Source organism: Carcharhinus amblyrhynchos, chromosome X (genome assembly GCF_965287045.1).
Source record: "Carcharhinus amblyrhynchos chromosome X, sCarAmb.v2.hapA, whole genome shotgun sequence".
NCBI lineage: Eukaryota > Metazoa > Chordata > Chondrichthyes > Carcharhiniformes > Carcharhinidae > Carcharhinus > Carcharhinus amblyrhynchos.
The window spans coordinates 11,035,223-11,055,306 of NC_137359.1; the positions used below are offsets into that span (position 1 = coordinate 11,035,223).

The following is a 20,084-nucleotide window of genomic DNA, read 5'->3' on the forward strand; positions in this document are numbered from 1 at the left end:
ATTTGTCTAACAAACCCATATATTTGTATTTAATAAGCTGAGAAAATTGGAAATTTTGCAGCAAATGCTGCCATTTACTATTATTAGTTTTTATGTCATACTATAAAACAAAAGATTATGAAGATTGATTAAGATTTCCCAAAACTGTTTACCCACATCTCCTCTTGTTAGCAACACTAATTAAAATCATTCAAACAGGCTATGAAATATACTTTTCCTCCCTATGAAAAGGTCTCATAGTACTATTCATTTTCATTAGACAGTATTATCTTGTAAGAAAGAAAATGAACAATTACAGTTACAGTGAGAATAGTCCAAGCTGTTGACCATATTAATAGCACCTATAGTCTTTTTGTCAAGCTCTTTAAGGGCTTATTTCGCAAGGCTTCACTCCTGGTATGGAGCCTTGCTAGATGAGAATGTGTATCACAAAATTGGCCCATGAGTGTTGTAGTTCTATCTTTAGCCCACGCTATTATTTAATGAAGCTCCATATCACTACCCATATACAATATTAAGTGATCTCCTACAGCATTATTCCTGGATTTTTACAGATGGAGCTCTTACATCTTCATGTGTGGTGTGCAGTTCAGAGCATCATGATCAGATACGGAGGACATATACTTGCATTTACATTGAAAGTCCCAATAGTTCACAGACCTTCTGCTTGGAGGCAGGATGGCTGGTCACATGCAATTTCACAGCAGCCAGTCAATTAAGTATTCAGAGTTGAGGGGCCTGGCCAAACATGTGCTGGGGGTTGGTAGGAAGTCAGCAACCTTTTCCTCAAGAGGTCAAGTCTGAGCACCATATTTAAAGGGCACCTGGACAGGCATTCATTCCCATAAATCCAGCAGCATCATGCTGAGGAGTGACTGTTTTGGAAATTTAACTGCTAATCTGACCCCGCCTCCCCCCACCTTCTCAAAAATCTGCAACTGCTGCTGCAACCACCTACTGATCTGAACACCACCAATTACCACCACCACCAACTGCCCACCCAACCCCCCCCCCACCCTTCCCGCAACCCCCCACATCACCACTACCATGGTTAACCCACCTCTGGGAAATATGTAATTGTTGCTGCAACACCTATTGATCTGACACCCCAACCAGAAAACTGAAACCACTTACTGTTTTTCAGTAATGTCTCACTGCAGCAAACGTGTAGCCCTACAAATTACCAACATGTCCCTGAGGCTTCTCCTCCAGGCCATCCAGGAATGACAGGATGTCCTGTATCCCAGCAATAGTGACAGGATGCTCTCCCGCCTAACCAAGGTGGCTTGCTGAAGATTGCAACAGAGTAGCCATGGGTACCACAAGCAAAACTGGGATCAGAGGAGAACTGGCAGGAATGCTTGGCCATAGAAGACAAAGGATAGCAGTGGAGGGTTCCATTTTTCTGAATGGAAGGCTGTGACTAGCGGTGTTCCACAGGGGTCAGTGCTGGGATCTTTGTGGTTCGTAGAATATATAACTGATTTGGAGGAAAATGTAGCTGGTCTCATTAGTAAGTTCGCAGATGACACAAAAATTGGTGGAGCTGCGGATAGTGAAGAGGATTGTCAGAGGAAACAGCAAGATATCGGTTGGAGACTTGGGCGGAGAAATGGCAGATGGAGTTTAATCCAGACAAGTGTGAGATTATGCATTTTGGAAGGTCCAATGCATATAGGAATTGTACAATAAATGGTAGAATCCTTAGGATTATTGACAGGGAGAGATCTGGGGGTACGTGTCCACTAATCACTGAAAGTGGCAATGCAGGTGGATAATGTAGTCAAGAAGGCATACGGCATGCTTGCCTTCATCTGTCGGGGCATCGAGTATAAAAATTGGCAGGTCATGCTACAGATGTACAGAACCTCAGTTAGGCCTCATTTAGAATATTGTGTACAATTCTGGTCGCTACACTACCAGAAAGATGTGGATGCTTTGGAGAGGGTACAGAAGAGGTTTACCAGGATGTTGCCTGGTCTTGAGGGTATTAGCTATGAGGAAAGGTTGGATGAACTCGGTTTGTTCTCACTGGAACAACGGAGGTTGAGGGGTGACCTGATAGAGGTTTACAAGATTATGAGTGGCATGAACAGAGTGGATAGTCAGATGCTCTTTCCTGGGGTAGAAACGTCGAGTACTAAGGGGCATAGGTTTAAGGGCATGGGGAAAAGTTTAGAGAAGATGCGCAGGACAAGTTTTTTACACTGAGGGTGGTGAATGTCTCAAACATGCTGCCTGGGGAGGTGGTGGGAGCAGGTATGATAGCAGCATTTAGAGGACATCTACTCAAATACATGAATAGGATGGGAATGGAAGGATACGGACTCCATAAGTGCTTAAGCTTTTAGTTTAGGCAGGCATCATGATCAGCGCAGCCTTGGAGGGCCGAAGGGCTTGTTCCTGTGCTGTACTTTTCTTTGTTCTTTGGGTCCAATGCTGCAAAAGGGTCAATTACCTCTTGCATTCTGCAAGGGTTAGTGCCATGGTGTAATCACTGCAAAGTGGCACTTATGATAACATCAAACAATTTAAATGTGCATGTGCAGAGACATACCTGGCAGGAATTTGAGTTTGAGGCCTCAGCACCAGATGGGATGTGCTGATTGACTGTGTGGCAACCATTTCATGCTGTGAAAGTTGTATCAGCTACAAGAGAGTGTGTGTGAAATACTCACTAGGAAGATGACATTTGTGTCATAGATCTGCATGCTTTTAAAGGGGTTTGTCATCTATTAAGGTGACACTCAATCCTTCCATCTCCTGCAGGACAAAAGAACACATAACACCACAGCGCTCAAAGACTGGTAGCAGTATCCCTGACCTCTGCAGAGGAGGACATGATCAGCCTAGCTCAATTGCAGATGGTGAGGCCGAAGTCTCAAGCCAATTAAGTGAGGTCTTCTCAAACCTAGTGTTGAGAACTGGGCATACAGTAGAAGTGTGAAACACTGCACTGGGAAATGGGATTGTGCATTACCTCAAGCTCATTGTTTGTGCTTTCTACTACAGGTCCTTACAATCAGGGGACATGTTATACAGAGTCTGTTGCAAGCCAGAACTCCAGGATGATGACACAGAACACTCTAAGGGTAGACCATTATGTCACTTCCCTCCACTAAAGCAAAGACAGTCACCTCAGTGGGGATGCATTGTTGATTCGGTTTGGGGTCACAATCTGGTGAACGCATCACAGCAGCTGATGGAGGGTGTGGCAGCCAAGCCTCTGACCGTTGGAGGATTGCTGGAGACCAGGTCCATGCTGATAACCTGCTCCTGGAAACAGCCACAAGAATCCTGGTGATGTAGAGGTAGGCAGGGGAATATCTAACAGAGATGCCAGAGAGTATGCGCACCCTTGAGCAAACAGTGGAGGAGTACATCCAAGCCATGAGCCCTGTCATTGCTTTGGCATGTGAGACCATAGTTTCCTCCAATGGAGAGGTTGGCAATTGCCATGGAGAGCCAAGTCCACCAGAAACCGAGTGGCTGCGAGATATGCAGTCAGACTTGCACTCTGTACACTGTTGGCTAAGTGAGACGAGGCACCTTGACCTCCCTCCAGGTGCTCATTTTCCTCCTGGAGTCAGGAAAGTGCCATCACACAATGACAGGAAGGAGAAGCACCAGCAATCTGCCGTGGGGGAGCCATCTCAGGGCATTCCAATAGTGAGTTGCCACTCCCCTTTCCCTCTGCTAGTGACCCCAGAGCTTCTAGTAGGTGAGGTCAATGAGGGTGTACCTGCACAAAGGGCCTTCATCAGGCCAGAGCCTTCCATTTTGGGCCACCATAGGGCGGCTGTGGACATAATCTCTGGCAACAGGGCGCAGAATTCAGCCAGCTGCTTCCATCTCACGTGCTGGTCAGGGTGGTAGTGATAGAAAATGCAAGCACAAAATCTTCTAATGACACAAAGGTGGCATGTGTGATGATTCATTCTATAATATTGTACGATTTTGTGTGAATATACAGTTTTGAGCACTTTATTCATGTGTGTTGAATGGTCATGTTGTTGGGCTTTTGAAACAAAATGAGGGCTGTTATGGGCTTGGCAGTCAATGAAATTCAGTGATAGCCGACATTAGGGTTATGGGCATACCATTTATTATTAAGCCTTGGAGGAGTGGCGAATCTGAATTTAACATATAGTGGTTTATAGGTTACCCTTAGTGGATCAGGGAAGTAGAGCCTCGCTGACAAGGGATTCACCCAGATTGCACGCTTCCCACAAGTGCAGAGAGCCATTGACTGCACTCACATGGCTCTCTAATCCCCATGGCATTAAAGAGTTCAGTTTATCAACCACAAGGGCTTCCACTCCCTAAATGTCTGCGACTACACAAAGTGTTTCCTCCAGGTGTGTGCTATGTTCCTGGACAGCATTCACAACAGCGTCATCCTTAGTCGCTCTCAGATACCTGACGTCTTTGAGGGAACACAACAGCTACAGGGTTGGCTCCTCAGAGACAAGGGGTACCTCCCTGAGGATATGGATGACGATGTCTGTGTGGAAGATACAAGAGTGCAGCAGAGACCCGATATAACAAGGCTCATGCTGCTACTTGCACTTTGATCACTTTGAAAATGTGGTTCCAGTGCCTTGACTGGTCTGGTGGAACCCTGCAATATAGTCCCCAGAGATTGTCTGCTATGCCCGCCACAACCTAGTGCTTCAACAAGGTGAGGAGCTACCGGAGGAGGAGATGGAAGAGCAGCACATCTCCTCTGATGAAGAGGGCAATGAAGAAGGGGTTCTGAAGGAAGTGGAGCAAGGCCATCAGGCAGTGGCCATGGCAGTGGTGGAAGGTGTGGATGAAAGCTGTGACGCCTCTTCAATCGCCACTTCAGAGAATTCATCAGTGCTTGTGTCTGGTGTGGACTCTAGTGCCTAACTGGCACTAGACTGGTACATCAGGGAGCATTGGATGCTCCCTGATGTACCTGCAAGAGAAGAGAGATGACATTTGTGCACGGCAGGAGCCTAAAGATAGAATAGACACGACTCACATTAGTTTGCTGAGATGAATGATGGTATTGTGGGTCCTCAGTTGGTTTTTTTTGGTGCCCGCATTGCCCTTGGCAGAGGAGCAGTCCTCTTCTTTCCCAGCTAGCTGGAGGGCTCTTGCCTCGAAGTATGAGAGGATCTTTAACTCAGGAATCCTTCCATCAGTCTGGAACCTCATTTATTGCGAGCCAGTTTGTCCTGCAAGGAAAGAGATGGGAAGAGTGTGTGCCTGTGCAGATGGTAAGGAGCCTTGGCATGTGTGATTGGTAAGTGGGAGCAGGGAGGTGATAAGCCACTGGGAAGATGAAGAATTGTTTGGAGGATGAGTGGTGGTGTCCCTTGAGGTGGCAGTGAGTGAGTTCCAGTGGATATGTGATCGGTGTGTGAGTGGTGACAGATGAGAAGAATGACTTACCCTGGCAGGAGATCATTCATCTTTTTCCAGCACAGGATGCCCATCCTCTTTTGCAGTGAACTGGCGCTTACGAGCGCTAACACCGTCTCTCATGCAGGGCTGGTGATCTTGCTCAAGAATCTCCTCCCCCTCTGCAGATACAAGATGTGCTGGCTGTCCTCCACTGCATCCAGCATTCTGGTGAGGGAGCCCTCCGAGAATCTTGGAGCAGGCCTCTTAGCAGCCATTCTGTCAGTTGTACTTTGAACAAGTGGCTGGGGAGCAGAAGGGCTGTCTTTAAATGGAGTGCCCCACTCATTGGGACACTCAACTGATGACAGGGTAGGTGAATCAGTCTGCCCACCAAGGAGGTGGTGTGAAACTCATTTTTTTTCTAAGTGCTTCGGCATGCTACCCTCCACTTTTCCTGCTCAAGATGATGCTTAGACAAAAAAAATCAAACCCTGTCTTGTTCAAGATTTCACAGCCACACACAGCAGCCTTCAGTCTCACTTTACACAAGTTTCCTCCCTTTGATCTTCCATTCTTTTGTTTCTACGACTCTTTATAAGTCCCTCACCCCAGAACTGATCAACCTTTATTTTTTAATACTTTATGGCTGCTATGTTTATAAAGTAAACTTACTATTTTGCCTCATGCATTTACAATCTCCCAAATGTGCATGTTTCCTTTGAAATCCAACAGTCAATTTTAAAATCACATCCCTTATTTTCCCAATGTAAGTTCCCTGTCAAGTTGCTCCCCTGCCCCCTCCCCCCATTCATTCCCATTTCAACCACTTGCCTTCATACCTCCTGTATTGATGTTTTGACCTTTGCTGTCTAATTGTCTCCAGTTTAATTAAACCAGTCATATACTCACACACAAGCTTGTTTCCTGGTATATGAGTATATGATAATGCTATTGCAAAAAATATTAAATGTCATCTTCCTCATACTACAAGAATCCTTTAGGTCAGGATTTATTCCTCTGAAAGATTACAAAGAGTTTCATGTCACCCAGATCAACCTGAAGAATCAGTTGGCAGAGAAGACTCAGCAAAATTCAATATTCCAGGAGGAATACAAAAGCTACAAGAGAATGAACAGCTGAAGCAGCAGTTAATGGAAAAGAGGAGTTACTGCAAGGAAAATCCATAGAACTTTCCAAGCTGCGAGCAGGTAATGAAGATATTAATAGCACAATTACAGAAGTGAAACAAGTTTAGACTTTGCCACAGACAGACCTGGCAAACAGTGAATCCAAAATGAATGACAAGGACAAAGTTATGTTGCTGATAGAGAAATAAGAGACAAGAATGGGCTAAGAAAATGTAAATCTGACACTGAGGTGCAAAGAACCAGAAGAAGAAAAGGCACTGGATGTCTCAGATATGCTGAGAACCATTGAGCTGAATGAAATGATTCATAAGCTTGCAAAATGATTTAAAACTAAAACAACAAACAATTGTTAACAAGTGGAAATGATGGTTCCATTTGCAAAGCATAAACATCCAGAAAGAACATGGTGGATGCCACAGAAGAAGAAAATTTGAGTCCACTCTAAGAATGAATGGAGCACACAATCCTCTCAGAAAAAGTGAGACAAACCCACAATGTCTGGAAAAAAGCAGACAAGTTATTAATAAAGAGACACACATCTCCAGGGATCCAGAGTGAGGTATCTAAATGGATACAAAATTGGGTAGTTGTAGGGGGTTGTTTTTCAAATTGTGACCAGCAGTGTGCCTCAGGGATTAGTGCTGGGCCCACTGTTATTTGTCATTTATATTAATGATTTGGATGAGAATATAGGAGGCACGGTTAGCAAGTTTGCAGATGACACCAAGATTGGTGTCATGGTGGACAGTGAAGAAAGTTATCTCCAATTGCAACGGGATCTTAATCAATTGGGCCAGTGAGCTGATGAATGGCAGATGGAGTTTAATTTAGATAAACGCGAGGTGATGCATTTTAGTAAGCTGAACCAGGGCAGGACTTACTCAGTTAATGGTAGGGCGTTGGGGTGAGTTACAGAACAAAGAGATCTAGGGGTACATGTTCATAGCTCCTTGAAAGTGGAGTCACAGGTGAACAGAGTGGTGAAGAAGGCATTCAGCATGCCTGGTTTCATTGGTCAGAACATTGAATACAGGAGTTGGGACGTCTTGTTAAAGTTGTGCAAGACATTGGTAAGGCCACATTTGGAATACTGTTCTGGTCACTCTATTGGGCGGCATGGTCGTGCAGTGGTTAGCACTGCTGCTTCACAGCTCCAGGGACCTGGATTCGATTCCTGGCTTGGGTCACTGTCTGTGTGGAGTTTGCACATTCACCCAGGGTTTCCTCTGGGTGCTCTGGTTTCCTCTCACAGTCCAAAGATGTGTGAGTTAGGTTGATTGGCCATGCAAAAATTGCCCTTAGTGTCCTAAAATGTGTAGATTAGAGGGATTAGTGGGTAAATATGTAGAGATATGGGGGTAGGGCCTGAGTGGGATTGTGGTCAGTGCAGACTCGATGGGCTGAATGGCCTCTTTCTGTACTGTAGGGTTTCTATGTTCTATTATAGAAAGGATATTATTAAACTAGAAAGAGTGCAGAAAAGATTTACTAGGATGCTACTGGGACTTGATGGTTTGAGTTATAAGAAGAGCCTGGATATGCTGGGACATTTTTCTCTGGCGCGTAGAAGGCTGAGATCTTACTGAGGTCTACAAAATAATGAGGAGCATAGATCAGTTAGATAGTCAATATCTTTTCCCAAAGGTAGGGGAGTCTAAAACTAGAGGGCATAAGTTTAAGGTGAGAGGGGAGAAATACAAAAGTGTCCAGAGAGGCAATTTTTTCACACAGACGGTGGTGAGTATCAGGAACAAGCTGCCAGAGATAGTAGTAGAGGTGGGTACAATTTTGTCTTTTAAAAAGCATTTAGATAGTTACATGGGTAAGATGGTTATAAAGGGATATGGGCCAAATGCGGGTAATTGGGATTAGCTTAGGTGTTTTAAAAAAAAGGGCAGTGTGGACAAGTTGGGCCGAAGGACCTGTTTCCATGCTGTAAACCTCTATGACCTCAAATCAAGGGCAAAAAAGCAAATCAAATGTAGATAGGCAAACATCAGAAACAGACAGTATGACTACCACTCCTCCAAATCTGACAGACTGAGATGTGGAAGAACTGTCAAGCCTCAAGATCATCTGAATTAATAATCTCAGAGACTTAAGATGGGGGAGCAGGCACAGCAAGTAAAGATTGTATTGTAATACTCTATTGGAAAGAAAAGTTTCCTTCAGAGAAGAAAAGGGATATTGTGCTATTATTGCCTGCATGCCATTGTAATGTAAAGCCACTTGGCAGAGCAAGGGTTAACGTGGGACTGAAGAATATGATGTATCGAGTCACATAGTAAGAGACTCTGAGAGAACAGTCTAGAACAGAACACTGAGGCCTGCCTGCACTGAGCCATACATGACCATACCTTGGATCTGTAAATAGTTAAAGGTTACCAATAAAGGGTTCATTTTTAAGCATACATGTCTGAAGACATTTAAAGAATCCAATGCAACATATGGCAGCAGCGAACAACTCCATGTTACAGCTGTCAGGCCAGATCGAGGGGAGGGCTGTAGTCACATATCGTGATGGTAAACATTTATACTGTATCATTGCTATAGGCTTGGTGTGCTGCTGAAAGATTTAATCAATGTTAATCTGTTTCTCCTCTGCCTGTGCTGGATTTGAATATGTGTCATTGCTGAAAGGACTATGTTTTAACTGATTGCATTTCCCAATCCCCATTTTTGATAAGTTTCGCATGACAGGGAAATTCAACCATCAAGATGATCTTAGATTTTAAATAACTTAATGTAACAACCCACCCAGAGTAGAGATAAACAAAGATGTTCTAAAATAGATGAGGCCAAACTTCAGAAATCTGCTATCCACGAAGGCTATGATTTACTGTTCATCTCCGAACATTGAATGAGCACGTCAATTTTACTTAATATTTAAATAGATGATTTTTGTTCTTGCACTAACAACATTTGCACTCAAAATGCAATTTCTTTTAAACTGAAACTTAAATCAAAGGTTACATCTGAATTGCCTTGATTTTCTGACTTGGTTTGAAGGTCACACTAATTAGGATTATCATTGAAATTTGCTCTGTTCATTCACCTGTATAGTGTCTTTAACATTAGTACCTTGTGAGTTAATATTCTATCGTCAGCTGTTCAACTCAGCTGTTGTAAAACGCTACTTTGGAGTTTATTGTAATTTTGCGCAATAATGAATGACTCTGAGTCAACAAAGGGTGAGTCCTCAGAGGGCAAAAGTCCTCTGGATCTAATCAGAGACTAACTCCACTGCATGGTAAGCAAATGCTAAAATACCTCTTTATTTTAAAGTTATCTGTTTCTCTTTCTTACTACATTGGTTTCTTGAGACTTTCTAATAAATTTCTTAGATTTGTCAGCTTTGTGCAAATGAAATAAGACAAAGTTTATGCTTGAAAAGGATAAATTTATTCTCTTAAAATTTAAGCCAACCATTTTCATAAACTCCTAAGACAAATCTGTCTGGGAATCTGCTGTTTAAAGCTGTATGCTGCTTAGTTGGAATCCAGATCACATTGAGATGGCACAGTAATGTTATGTTGAGATCGGTTCCTTTTCCAGGCAAGCATTCTAATTGTATATTAAAAACCAGAGAAATCTGTAAGCAGCAGTAATGTAATAGAATCTTGTTTCATGTAACATGTTACAGCAGAGAAAAAACTTATTTATAATCTACTTTTCTGAGGGAACAGTTGCATCATTGCTCCAAATGGTGGAGTACAGTTTGTGTTCACATTGTGGTCAGGAGGATGGTGGGAACGTATGCTTACATTTTATGGTTGTTGTATACTCACTATGCTGCTTATGAGGTGATCTGTGAACCTGCAATCTGCCTAATGAGAGATCAAACTCACGAATAATTATTTCCTTGAGATGGATAAAGTATACAGGATATCTCTGGAGTCAAAGCCCAGAAGGAAAGAAACAGTTCGGACTAATATTCTTATTTCCCAATTTTACTGATGTTCCATTTAAAGTATACAAGACCAGTTCAGGCCAGCATTCTTAATTCCCTGTTTTACCGTTTTTTCCTTCTGCGAGTTCAGAACCAAGACAACTCTCTATGACAGACTCAGTAACCTGATTCCTAGCCAACAAGGTCTACATTACTCTATCGAAATCAATTGATGATTAACCAGCCAGCATGGTTCAATAATGGAACCTGGAGAGGTTTATCCATCACTATAGGCAGGGGTTCTGCCCACTTAGCTTCAGATAACACTGTGAGCAAACACCCTGATAGATAAGCACTCCTGGCTGAAAAAGCAGTAGAAATTTTACCAATGCTCTGAACTGCTAACTTGTGTGATTTTAACAAATTGAAATTTCAAAGTATCCCTGAAACAATTAGAACTCCTAAAACATGAGCTTTGTCAAACTGTGCTCAAAATGTCTTGATTTATGCAAGGATGGCACTCTCTAAAGAAGAATTTTTTCATTCATGGGATATGGGCATTGCTGGCTGGCCAGCATTTATTGCCCATCCCTAGTTGCCCTTGAATGGCAGTTATAAGTCAACCACATTGCTGTGGATCTGGAGTTGCATGTAGGCCAGACCAGGTAAGGATGGCAGATTTCCTTCCCTAAATGACATTAGTGAACTAAATGATTTTTTCCGACAATCAACAATGGTTTCATGGTCATCAGTAGATTCTTAATTCCAGATCTTTTTCATTGACTTCAAATTTCATCATCTGCTGTGGCAGGGTTCGAACCCAGGTCCCCAGAACATTAGCTGAGTTCCTGGGTTAATAGTCTAGCGATAATACTATAGCCATCACCTCCCAGATGTATGAGCTCCAGCCTGAGTATACAACAATTCTACATGGTTTTCTCAGTAGTTTGGTCTAAAAAATCTTAAACATAGTGATGGGTTCGACAGGAGACTGATCAAAAAATATTTAGCAACAAGTTGTGTATTTTGGGATGTTGTCAAAGAATTTCCTGAACTCTGGAAGAAACATATGTAGCTCTGACTTAAGTTCAGTGGTAAATTCTTGTTTTTATTCACTTTCTGCAGATCAGATAAAATGAAAATCTAGGCTAAAGTCACGCTCCAAAAATGGATTCAAACAATAATAATGGACTGATCCATCATATCATCTGATAAAATTTTAACTTATTAAAAGAAGACTGCAATAGAAACTCCCTAATCCATTACAAACAGCTAGTCTCAATAGCAGCATTTGGTGGTATATCATTTCAACCTTGAAGATGGCAAAGAGCCTGCTGATCACTTATGTTCTTTGGTCATTTGGTGGACCTTTGGGTCTCCATCACATCTACCTTGGAAGAGACAGTCATGCATTACTATGGATGGTGACATTTGGTGGATTTGGAGTAGGATGGATTAGGGAATTTTGGCGATTACCAAAGTATGTGCAAAATGCAAACATGCACCACAGCAAGATCCAAAGAAAAAGAGATCTAAAACCATCAATAAGCATTGTCCGTGTTTTGGGCCAAATTGCGGTTGGGGTTTATTTTGGTATTGTTGCTCTTATAAGTCTATCATCATTAAATAGTTTCTACATCATGGCATTACCACTTGCAGTCACACTGGGCGTTCATCTTGTAGCCAATGTTGGTGAGGAAACCTCCAATTTAAAGACAACAATGATGGCTTCATTCATTACATCCCCAGTGTTCTATGGAAGACCCATTGCAACTATACCCATCAGTATTGTTGCCAGTATTACCTCTATACAACACCGTCACTACAAGACTCCAGGTCACACAGAAGACAACCTGAGCGTGCGACTCTACAGATTAGGTCTAGCTTGGCTGGCGTTCACGTTGCCAATCTCTTACTGTGTGTTCCACAATACCACAGTCACAGTGACATACATCACAGACACCATCAGCCTTATTCTAGACTCAGTCCGAATATTCCCAATGCTCAGTGATCTTCTTGAGTTCACGTTCCTCCTTCCATACCACACATGGAAGCTGTTTACTGGTGGAGCTGGATTAAGCTATGAATACAGTCATGAGTGGGAAAAGGTACTTGCATCTATCTCCGCCATAAGGACTGAAAGAGAAAGGTTAGCTTATGAGGTAATTATAAACAGATAATTCTATTTGATCCAGACTGCAGTATTCTCCTCCACTTCTCTATCTGCTCTTCCACCTCCTCCCCAACATTCTTACCAACTTCATACTAAAGCCTAGAAATTCAAGCATACCTGAAAGGTTAGGCCTGAAATGCACACAATAGTGGGCCTTCAGCCTGATTATTATGGAGCTGGGAATCAGACTCCTGCAATGCCGGGAACTGGCATCAGTAAATATTTTCAGACGACCTTAAAATGTTGGGGTGCAAGGGGCATAGTGATCATATCAGGTGGATAATGCAATTGGACAGGGTGGGTGGGGAGCAAAAGCTGGGATTGGGAAAGGGCAAAAGCCCATTTTGTGGGATACGGGTAGCAACAATGATCTGGTGGCTACTATGGAAGCATGTGGTTCGAATGTGGGGCTGAGAGAAGTCCTCCTGCTCCTCATTCACCGGTAAGTATATTTCAAATATTTATTTTGTTGATTGCGACCTACCGTGGTTCTTTTAAAAACTGCCTGCTTATTTTCCTCTGCGATAAACTGTCCATCAAAAAAGACGAATTTTCTCAAATTGCAGTTTCAAAAGATGTACATTCTTCTGGTCAACTGTTAATCACAGAAGAGTCATTCTCCCATTTTTAAAGAAGAATTTCAACTACCCTCGCCCAGATGTGTTCCTGGGTGAAAAATCTGGTATCTTCTTGTTGAAGTTAAGAAAAAGCATAATGTATGTGTGGTGCCATTTTCCTAATCCTGGATAGATCCTCCCTAGTTTTGTAGGGGACAAAAGTAATGCAATGACATAGCTTAGACTGCATACAGGCCTTGTTGAGTTACATATTTCTAAATGAGTATTTGTCATTTTAAAAATAATTCAGGTGTTGGGCTTACACGAGGAAGCAACCTTAGAAGAGATCAACAAAAGCTATAGAGAGCTGGTGAAACGCTGGCATCCTGACCACAACAGACATAATTTAGATGAAGCAGAACAACAATTCCTTGAGATCCGGGCAGCATATGAAGTACTTGCAAAAAACAAGCAAGGACGGACACGTTAAAGCTGCAGTATCATTCACAAAGTGTCAGTGTATTCTGGTTATTCTCATTATGATTGTTTCCAATATAGTACAAGTTCAGTAAAATTGTGCACCTTAAACTACCTATCATTGGTCATTATTCTTTAACTTACCTGGAGTTTTTATGCTTCATGTGTATTAAAGCACCCTACAGAGGTAGCATTCAGTTTAAGTCAAGACAGTCAGATGAATGTGATCACCCAGGGTTCTTAGTTACAATTGCCAGATTTAATTCATTCACCAACACTATTAAGTTGGCAGGTTAAGATGTTTCCTCTCCCAAACAGGAGATTCACCCTACCAATTAACATCAACCTGACAGGAACATCTGCTTTGGAGCCTGGGCCAACTCTGAAAATAGGCAGTGGGTGGGAGGGAGGCTTTATACTGAACACAGCAAATTATACATTTTTAATACATTTTAAATCTGAAGTTTTAAGATGGCTTTCATTTTTATTACAGTGAAATTTTTAATTGAAGGTTGACTTTTTAAGGCTTTTTATTAATACAACAACAATGATTTGTGGACAGCACACTGTTAACACTACTGCCCCGCAGTACCAGGGACCCAGGTTCAATTCTGGCCTTGGGTGACTATCTGTGTGGAGTTTGCACATTCTCCCCATGTCAGCATGGGTATCCTCAGTGTGCTCCGGTCTCCTCCCACACTCCAAAGATGTGCAGATTAGGTTGATTGGCCATGGTAAATTGTCCCTTAGTGTCCCAAGATGGATAGGTTAGGGGAATTAGAGGGGTAAATATGTGGGGTCATGGGGATAGGGCCTGAGTAAGATGCTCTGTCAGAGTCAGTGCAGACTCGATGGGCTGAATGGTCTCCTTGCGCACTGTAGGGATATGATTCTATTTACAGAGTGTCTTACTGTGTCAACTGTGGCTCGGTGGGCAGCACTTTACAATCCGAGTAGGAAGGTTGTGGGTTTCAAACAGCTCCAGAGACCAGCACAAAAGTCTCGATTGACACTCTGAGTGCAGCACTGAGGGAGTGCTGGACTGTTGGAGATGCCGTCTTTCAGACAGGATGTTAAACCAATGTCCCATCTGCTCCCTCGGATGATCCTAAATAATTTCACGGCACTATTTTGAAGAAGAACTGGGGACCTATCCCTGGTATCCTGATCAATAGTTATCGCTCAATCAACATCACTAAAATAAATTATCTGATCATTACACATTGCTGCTTGTAGGAGCAAATTGTTCGCAAATTAGCTGCTGCGTTTCCTAAATTATAACAGTGAATGCATTTCAAAGAGTACTTCAGAGACTGCAAAGTACTTTAGGACTTCTTGAGGTTGTGAAAGGTGCTCTATAAACAAATGTCTTTCTTTCATTTAGAAAAACATCCCAGAATGCTTGAGACAGACATGGAAAAAATGAACACCAACATATTTCAATTATGCTATAATTGGTAAATATGTTGGTGTTAAAATATTTGCCAACAGACTGTAAAATGAGCAAAACAATTACCTTTCCTTTATAACATTTGTCCAGACATTGACATCAAGCAAACCTGAGTAACATTTCCCTTCTGACAATTCAAAGTGCTGAATGTTGACATTTTCTCAAGTTATTAGCAAATTAACCACCCCCAACTTTACTAATATCTTCCCAACCTCAGTTTCCACTCCAAAGTCCTTAAATGTATTGTCACTTCCCAAATCCATGCCCATCTTCCTCACAACTCCATGGCTGGACATCTCTAATCAGATATCAGGATGAACTTTCACTCCTCACCCTTCTTGGCCTGTCTGCAAACTTTGATCACATAGTTTTCCTCCAAAGTCTTTCATGCAGCTAAGTGAGACTGTCCTCACCTGGTTCACACTTACCTATCCTGTCATAGGTATAGAGTTTCCTGCAATGGATTCTCTTATCATTATGCACGGTTACCTCTGCAGTTCCTTTAAGGATCTCTCCTGGATTCCCTCCTATCTCATCCACATGCTGCCCCTCAACGACAGCATCTGAAAACACAACCATCAGTTCCATTAATTAACTTTAATGATTTACAGCTTGACTTCACCACCACCTCTCTCAAATCTTCTATTGCCTCTGTGTTGACTGACCGCTGTCCAACATCCAATCCTGAATGAGAAAAATTTCCTCAATTAAACATTAAAAAAATCAGAGTTCTTGTTAGGAACTCTGTTTAAATTTCCAAAAGACGGTGTCAGCTACCCTTGGGAAACTGCTCCCATGCTTTTTATTACTGGAAAATTGTGCAAGTAAATCGCATGTATAGAAAAATATGAAAATCTGATCACAAATGGATAGAAATGTAATACACTGACATAAGATCCCTTCACTGATCCTAAATTAAAATCTTACATTACTACATTGAAAGGTGGTGTTACTTTGAGATCAATTTTGACAACGGATTGACGAGAACTACTGTGTTGATCAATGGAACAGGTTTTTTCAGAACACACAGAATGGTTGAAAAAAGATTCTGTATTTTGATGTCATGCTTGGATAAGGTGAATGGAAAGCGGTTTTATATTTTAGAATTCTTTATTTACATCTGTCTGGAATTAACCGTATTGTTTTCTAACTTTTATTTTACTTAGTCTATTTGTCAGCTGTACCAAATTAATCTTCTAAGAAAATAGAGTTTAAACCTGTGGTTATTATACAATTCCAAACAATCTGGTCATTTCCTTTTTCCATCTATATATATTATCCTGTTTACATCAGAACTGAGTCTGCTCAATGCCATACATTTTCGTGGCCAAAATTATTCACCTAATAACAATGTGAATAAAAAATATGGTCCAAAGTATCCGAGCAATATGTGCAAGCCAACACCATTCCCCAGCGAGGCAACACTTATGTAACAGTATAAGATGAACTACATATCACTGTGCATAATTTTTCAAATATGTTTGTTTGGACATTTTGTCTGTAGCATCAGGACAAATTGCTTCACCAAGAGTACGAATGAATATCAGATTGTATAAAGCGCCAATACTTTTTGTTGGTCATGACGCAAACTAAATACACAGTGTGGGTGTGATTTTACCATCGAGTTGTGCCCGTTTTTGGGTGTGCAAATTTGGTAAAGACTGGCGTGAGGCGAGTAGCGTGATCTGTGCCCACTTCTGCACCAGCTCACACTTTACCAAGGCCCGAAAATGGCTGCAATCGGGAACCCATCCAAAACGAGCGCAAACATTTCAATAATTTTGCATAGATTTTCATACAATTAACGAGCTGCACACCTCACTTTAGCAGCGTGTCTGTGTTTACCACTATGTTCGCCCGATCGGGAATTGGCCTGACAGACATGCTCAATAAAATTCTGATTCAGGCACTCCATCAGTGAGGGTTAGTGAGGAGTTAAGTGCCTACTGTTGGAGTGCTGCTCATGGCGGCCATGTTCCATTTCAGGCTGGGAAGGCTCTGCGAGTGTGTTGTGGGTGGGGTGCTGTTGCTCAACAGGGTGTTTGAAGTCTGATTCACAGCACGGACCCAGGTCTCAGCACTGAGCTCGAGTCTTGCGGATGCTGCTGGGTCCTACTGCATTCAGCACTCTTCCAGCTAAATGATGTGCACAAAGCCCTTGGAAATTTCACTGCTGCAGCCTCAGAACTTTTTCAAGCAGCTATGTGCATGCTCACTATTGGGGGGGAGCTGTGTTGGTGGGGGGCATGTGGGTGGGGAAAGGGGGTGTGTTGCTGGGGGGGCTGTGGGTGGGGAATCAGGGGCTGTGTTGGTGGGGGCTGTGGGTGCTTTGGGTGGGGAATTGGGGGCTGTGTTAGTGGAGGGCCTATGGGTGGGGAATGGGGGGCATGTTGGTGGGGGGCTGTGGGTGGGGAATGGAGGGTCCGTGTTGGTGAGGGGTGTGTTGGGTAGAGAATGGGGGTGCATGTTGGTGGGGGGTGTGGGTATGGAATGGGGGTTGTGTTGGTGGAGGGCTGTGGCTGGGGAATTGGGGTGTGTTGGTGGGAGGCTGTGGATATGGAATGGGTGATTCTGTATTGGTAGGGGCCTGTGGGTGTGTGTTGGTGGGGGGGCTGTGGGTATGGAATGGGGGGGTCTGTGTTGGTGGGATCTGCGGGTGGGGATGGGAGAGTGTTGTGGGTGGTTGTGATGGAATGGGTGGGTCTGTGTTGCTGGGGGCCTGTGGGTGGGGAATGGGGGAGTATGGTGGTGGGGGGTTTGTGAGTGGGAGTGGGGGGCTGTGGGTGGGGAATGGGGTGTGTTGGTGGGGGTAAATGGGTGGGGAATGGGGGTGTGTGTGTTGTTGGGGAGCTATGGGTAGGGAATGAGGTGGTGTGTTGGTGGTGACCTGTGGGTGAGGAATGGGGGGGGTGTGTTGGTGGGGGTCTGTGGGTGGGGAATGGGGGGGGTTGTTGGTGGGGGGGCTGTGGGTGGGGAATGGGGGGATGTTGGTGGGGGCCTGTGGGTGGGGAATGGGGTGTGTTGGTGGGGGTATATGAGTGGGGAATGGGGGTGTGTGCATTGTTGGGGAGCTATGGGTGGGGAATGAGATGGTATGTTGGTGGCGGTCTGTGGGTGAGGAATGGGGGGGTTGTTGGTGGGGGGGCTGTGGGTGGGGAATGGGGGAGTTGTGTTGGGGGGGTCTGTGGGTGGGGAATGGGGGGGGTTGTTGGTGGGGGGGCTGTGGGTGGGGAATGGGGGGGCTGTGGGTGGGGAATGGGGGGATGTTGGTGGGGGCCTGTGGGTGGGGAATTGGAGGGGTGTTGTTGGAGGGCTGTGGGTGGGAATGGGGGGTGTGTTGGTGGGGGGCCTAGGCATGGGGAATGGGAGGCTACGGGTGGGGAATGGGGGGGTGTTGGACGGGGTCTGTGGGTGGGGAATGGGAGGGGTGTTGGTGGGGGCCTGTGGGTGGGGGGTCTGTGGTTGGGGAATGGGAGTGCTGTGGGTGGGAATAGGGGGTGTGTTGATGGGGGTCTGTCCATGTGGAATAGGGGTGTGTTGGTGGGGGCCTATGGGTGGGGAATGGGGAGGTGTGTTGGTTGGGGCCTGTGTGCAGGGAGTGGGGGCTGTGTTGGTGGGGGGCATGTGGGTGGGGAATGGGGTGCTGTGTTGGTGGGGGTATGTGGGTGGGGGAGATTGGCAGTATGGGCAGTGTGAGTTGCTGGGCAAGGGGCAAGCAGCGTTCATTAACCTCTCCATGTGCTTCTCTCCTTCTCCAAATCCACCCCTTCCCTTCAGATTGACAAGATGGCTTTTGCGATGCAACCGATTAATCTTGCTGTTCTTTTGGTTGCTGCTGGAGCTGAGGAGGAGGGGGAGCAGGAGGATGAATTACAGGCATAAGGAGGCACAGGCCTTGCCATTTGCAGGGTTACAGAATGAGGGCCAGCAGAGGCAGGAGGTGGCCGCTATTCACCTGAGGGGGTGGGGAGGCAGAATGAGGGAGCAAAGACCCCAGCACTTCCGCACACGAGTGTCGTTTGAACAAATGTCAGACACTGTGTGCCACTAACAGCTCTGAAAGGAGACAGTGCAACACCTCTGCCACTTGTTGCAGGACCTGGCATCTCAGGGTGGGGGGGTGGGGGAGGCACTCTCAGAGCTCTGAATTTTTATGCCACTAGCTTCTTCCAGACCCCCAGCAAAGATGCATGTCACAGTCAGCTGTCCACACCTGTGTCAAGGACGTCATGGATGCCCTGTATGCCCAGACTGGCCAGTATATTAAATTTCACCTGGAGCAGACCCAGCAGGAAGCTCGAGCTGCAGGGTTCGTGGCCATTGTGGGGATACCTAATGCGCAGGGGGCCATCAACAGCACCCATGTCGCCCTCAAGGCCCTGCTGCAGAATCCATGAAGATTCGTTAATAGAAAGAGGTTCTGCTCCCTAAATGTCCAATTGATTTGTGACCACAAGATAAACATCATGCACGATTGCACGAGACACCCCGGCAGCGTGCATGACTGCTTTACTCTGAGGGGCTCAGACAAACCGGAGGCCTTTGAGGAGGAGCGCAGTCTGCAGGGATGGCTCATGGGTGACATGGGTTACCCGCTTCGGGCTTGGCTGATGACGCCTATGTGGAGGCCTGGTATAATAAGGCCCATGTAGCCACCCATTCTGTCATGAAGAAATGCTCAGGGATTCTGAAAATGCAGTTGAGGGGCCTGGCCCACTCTGGCGGCACCCTACAATAAGCCCCCTGATTTCTTCCCGCATTGTAGTGGTGTGCTGTGTCCTTCACAACCTGAAGCAGCAGAGAAGAGACATATTGGAGGAGGAGGTGGATACGGAGGCCAAACAGTCGGGCATTGCTGGGGAGGAGGCCACCCAGCAGGAGGAGGAGGAAGAACAGGAGGAGGAAGAGGAGCAGGATGAGCACACCGAGCAACGCCACCCAGGAACTGGAAGGCTGGCAGCTAGAATGAGGCATGCGAGGGTGGCTAGGGAGGCCCTGGTCACCAGGCGCTTTGCTA

General features: G+C 44.6%; 1 protein-coding gene across 1 annotated transcript; it reads left to right on the plus strand.

The window, feature by feature from the left end:
• Positions 1 to 9,699: 9,699 nt before the first annotated feature.
• On the plus strand, positions 9,700 to 13,990 carry dnajc22 (DnaJ (Hsp40) homolog, subfamily C, member 22). The gene is made up of 3 exons (XM_080217977.1): positions 9,700 to 9,771; positions 11,536 to 12,572; positions 13,451 to 13,990. Exons 2-3 carry the CDS (start codon positions 11,730 to 11,732, stop codon positions 13,628 to 13,630), a joined length of 1,023 nt encoding a protein of 340 aa, XP_080074103.1. The 5' UTR covers positions 9,700 to 9,771; positions 11,536 to 11,729; the 3' UTR covers positions 13,631 to 13,990.
• Positions 13,991 to 20,084: the final 6,094 nt, after the last annotated feature.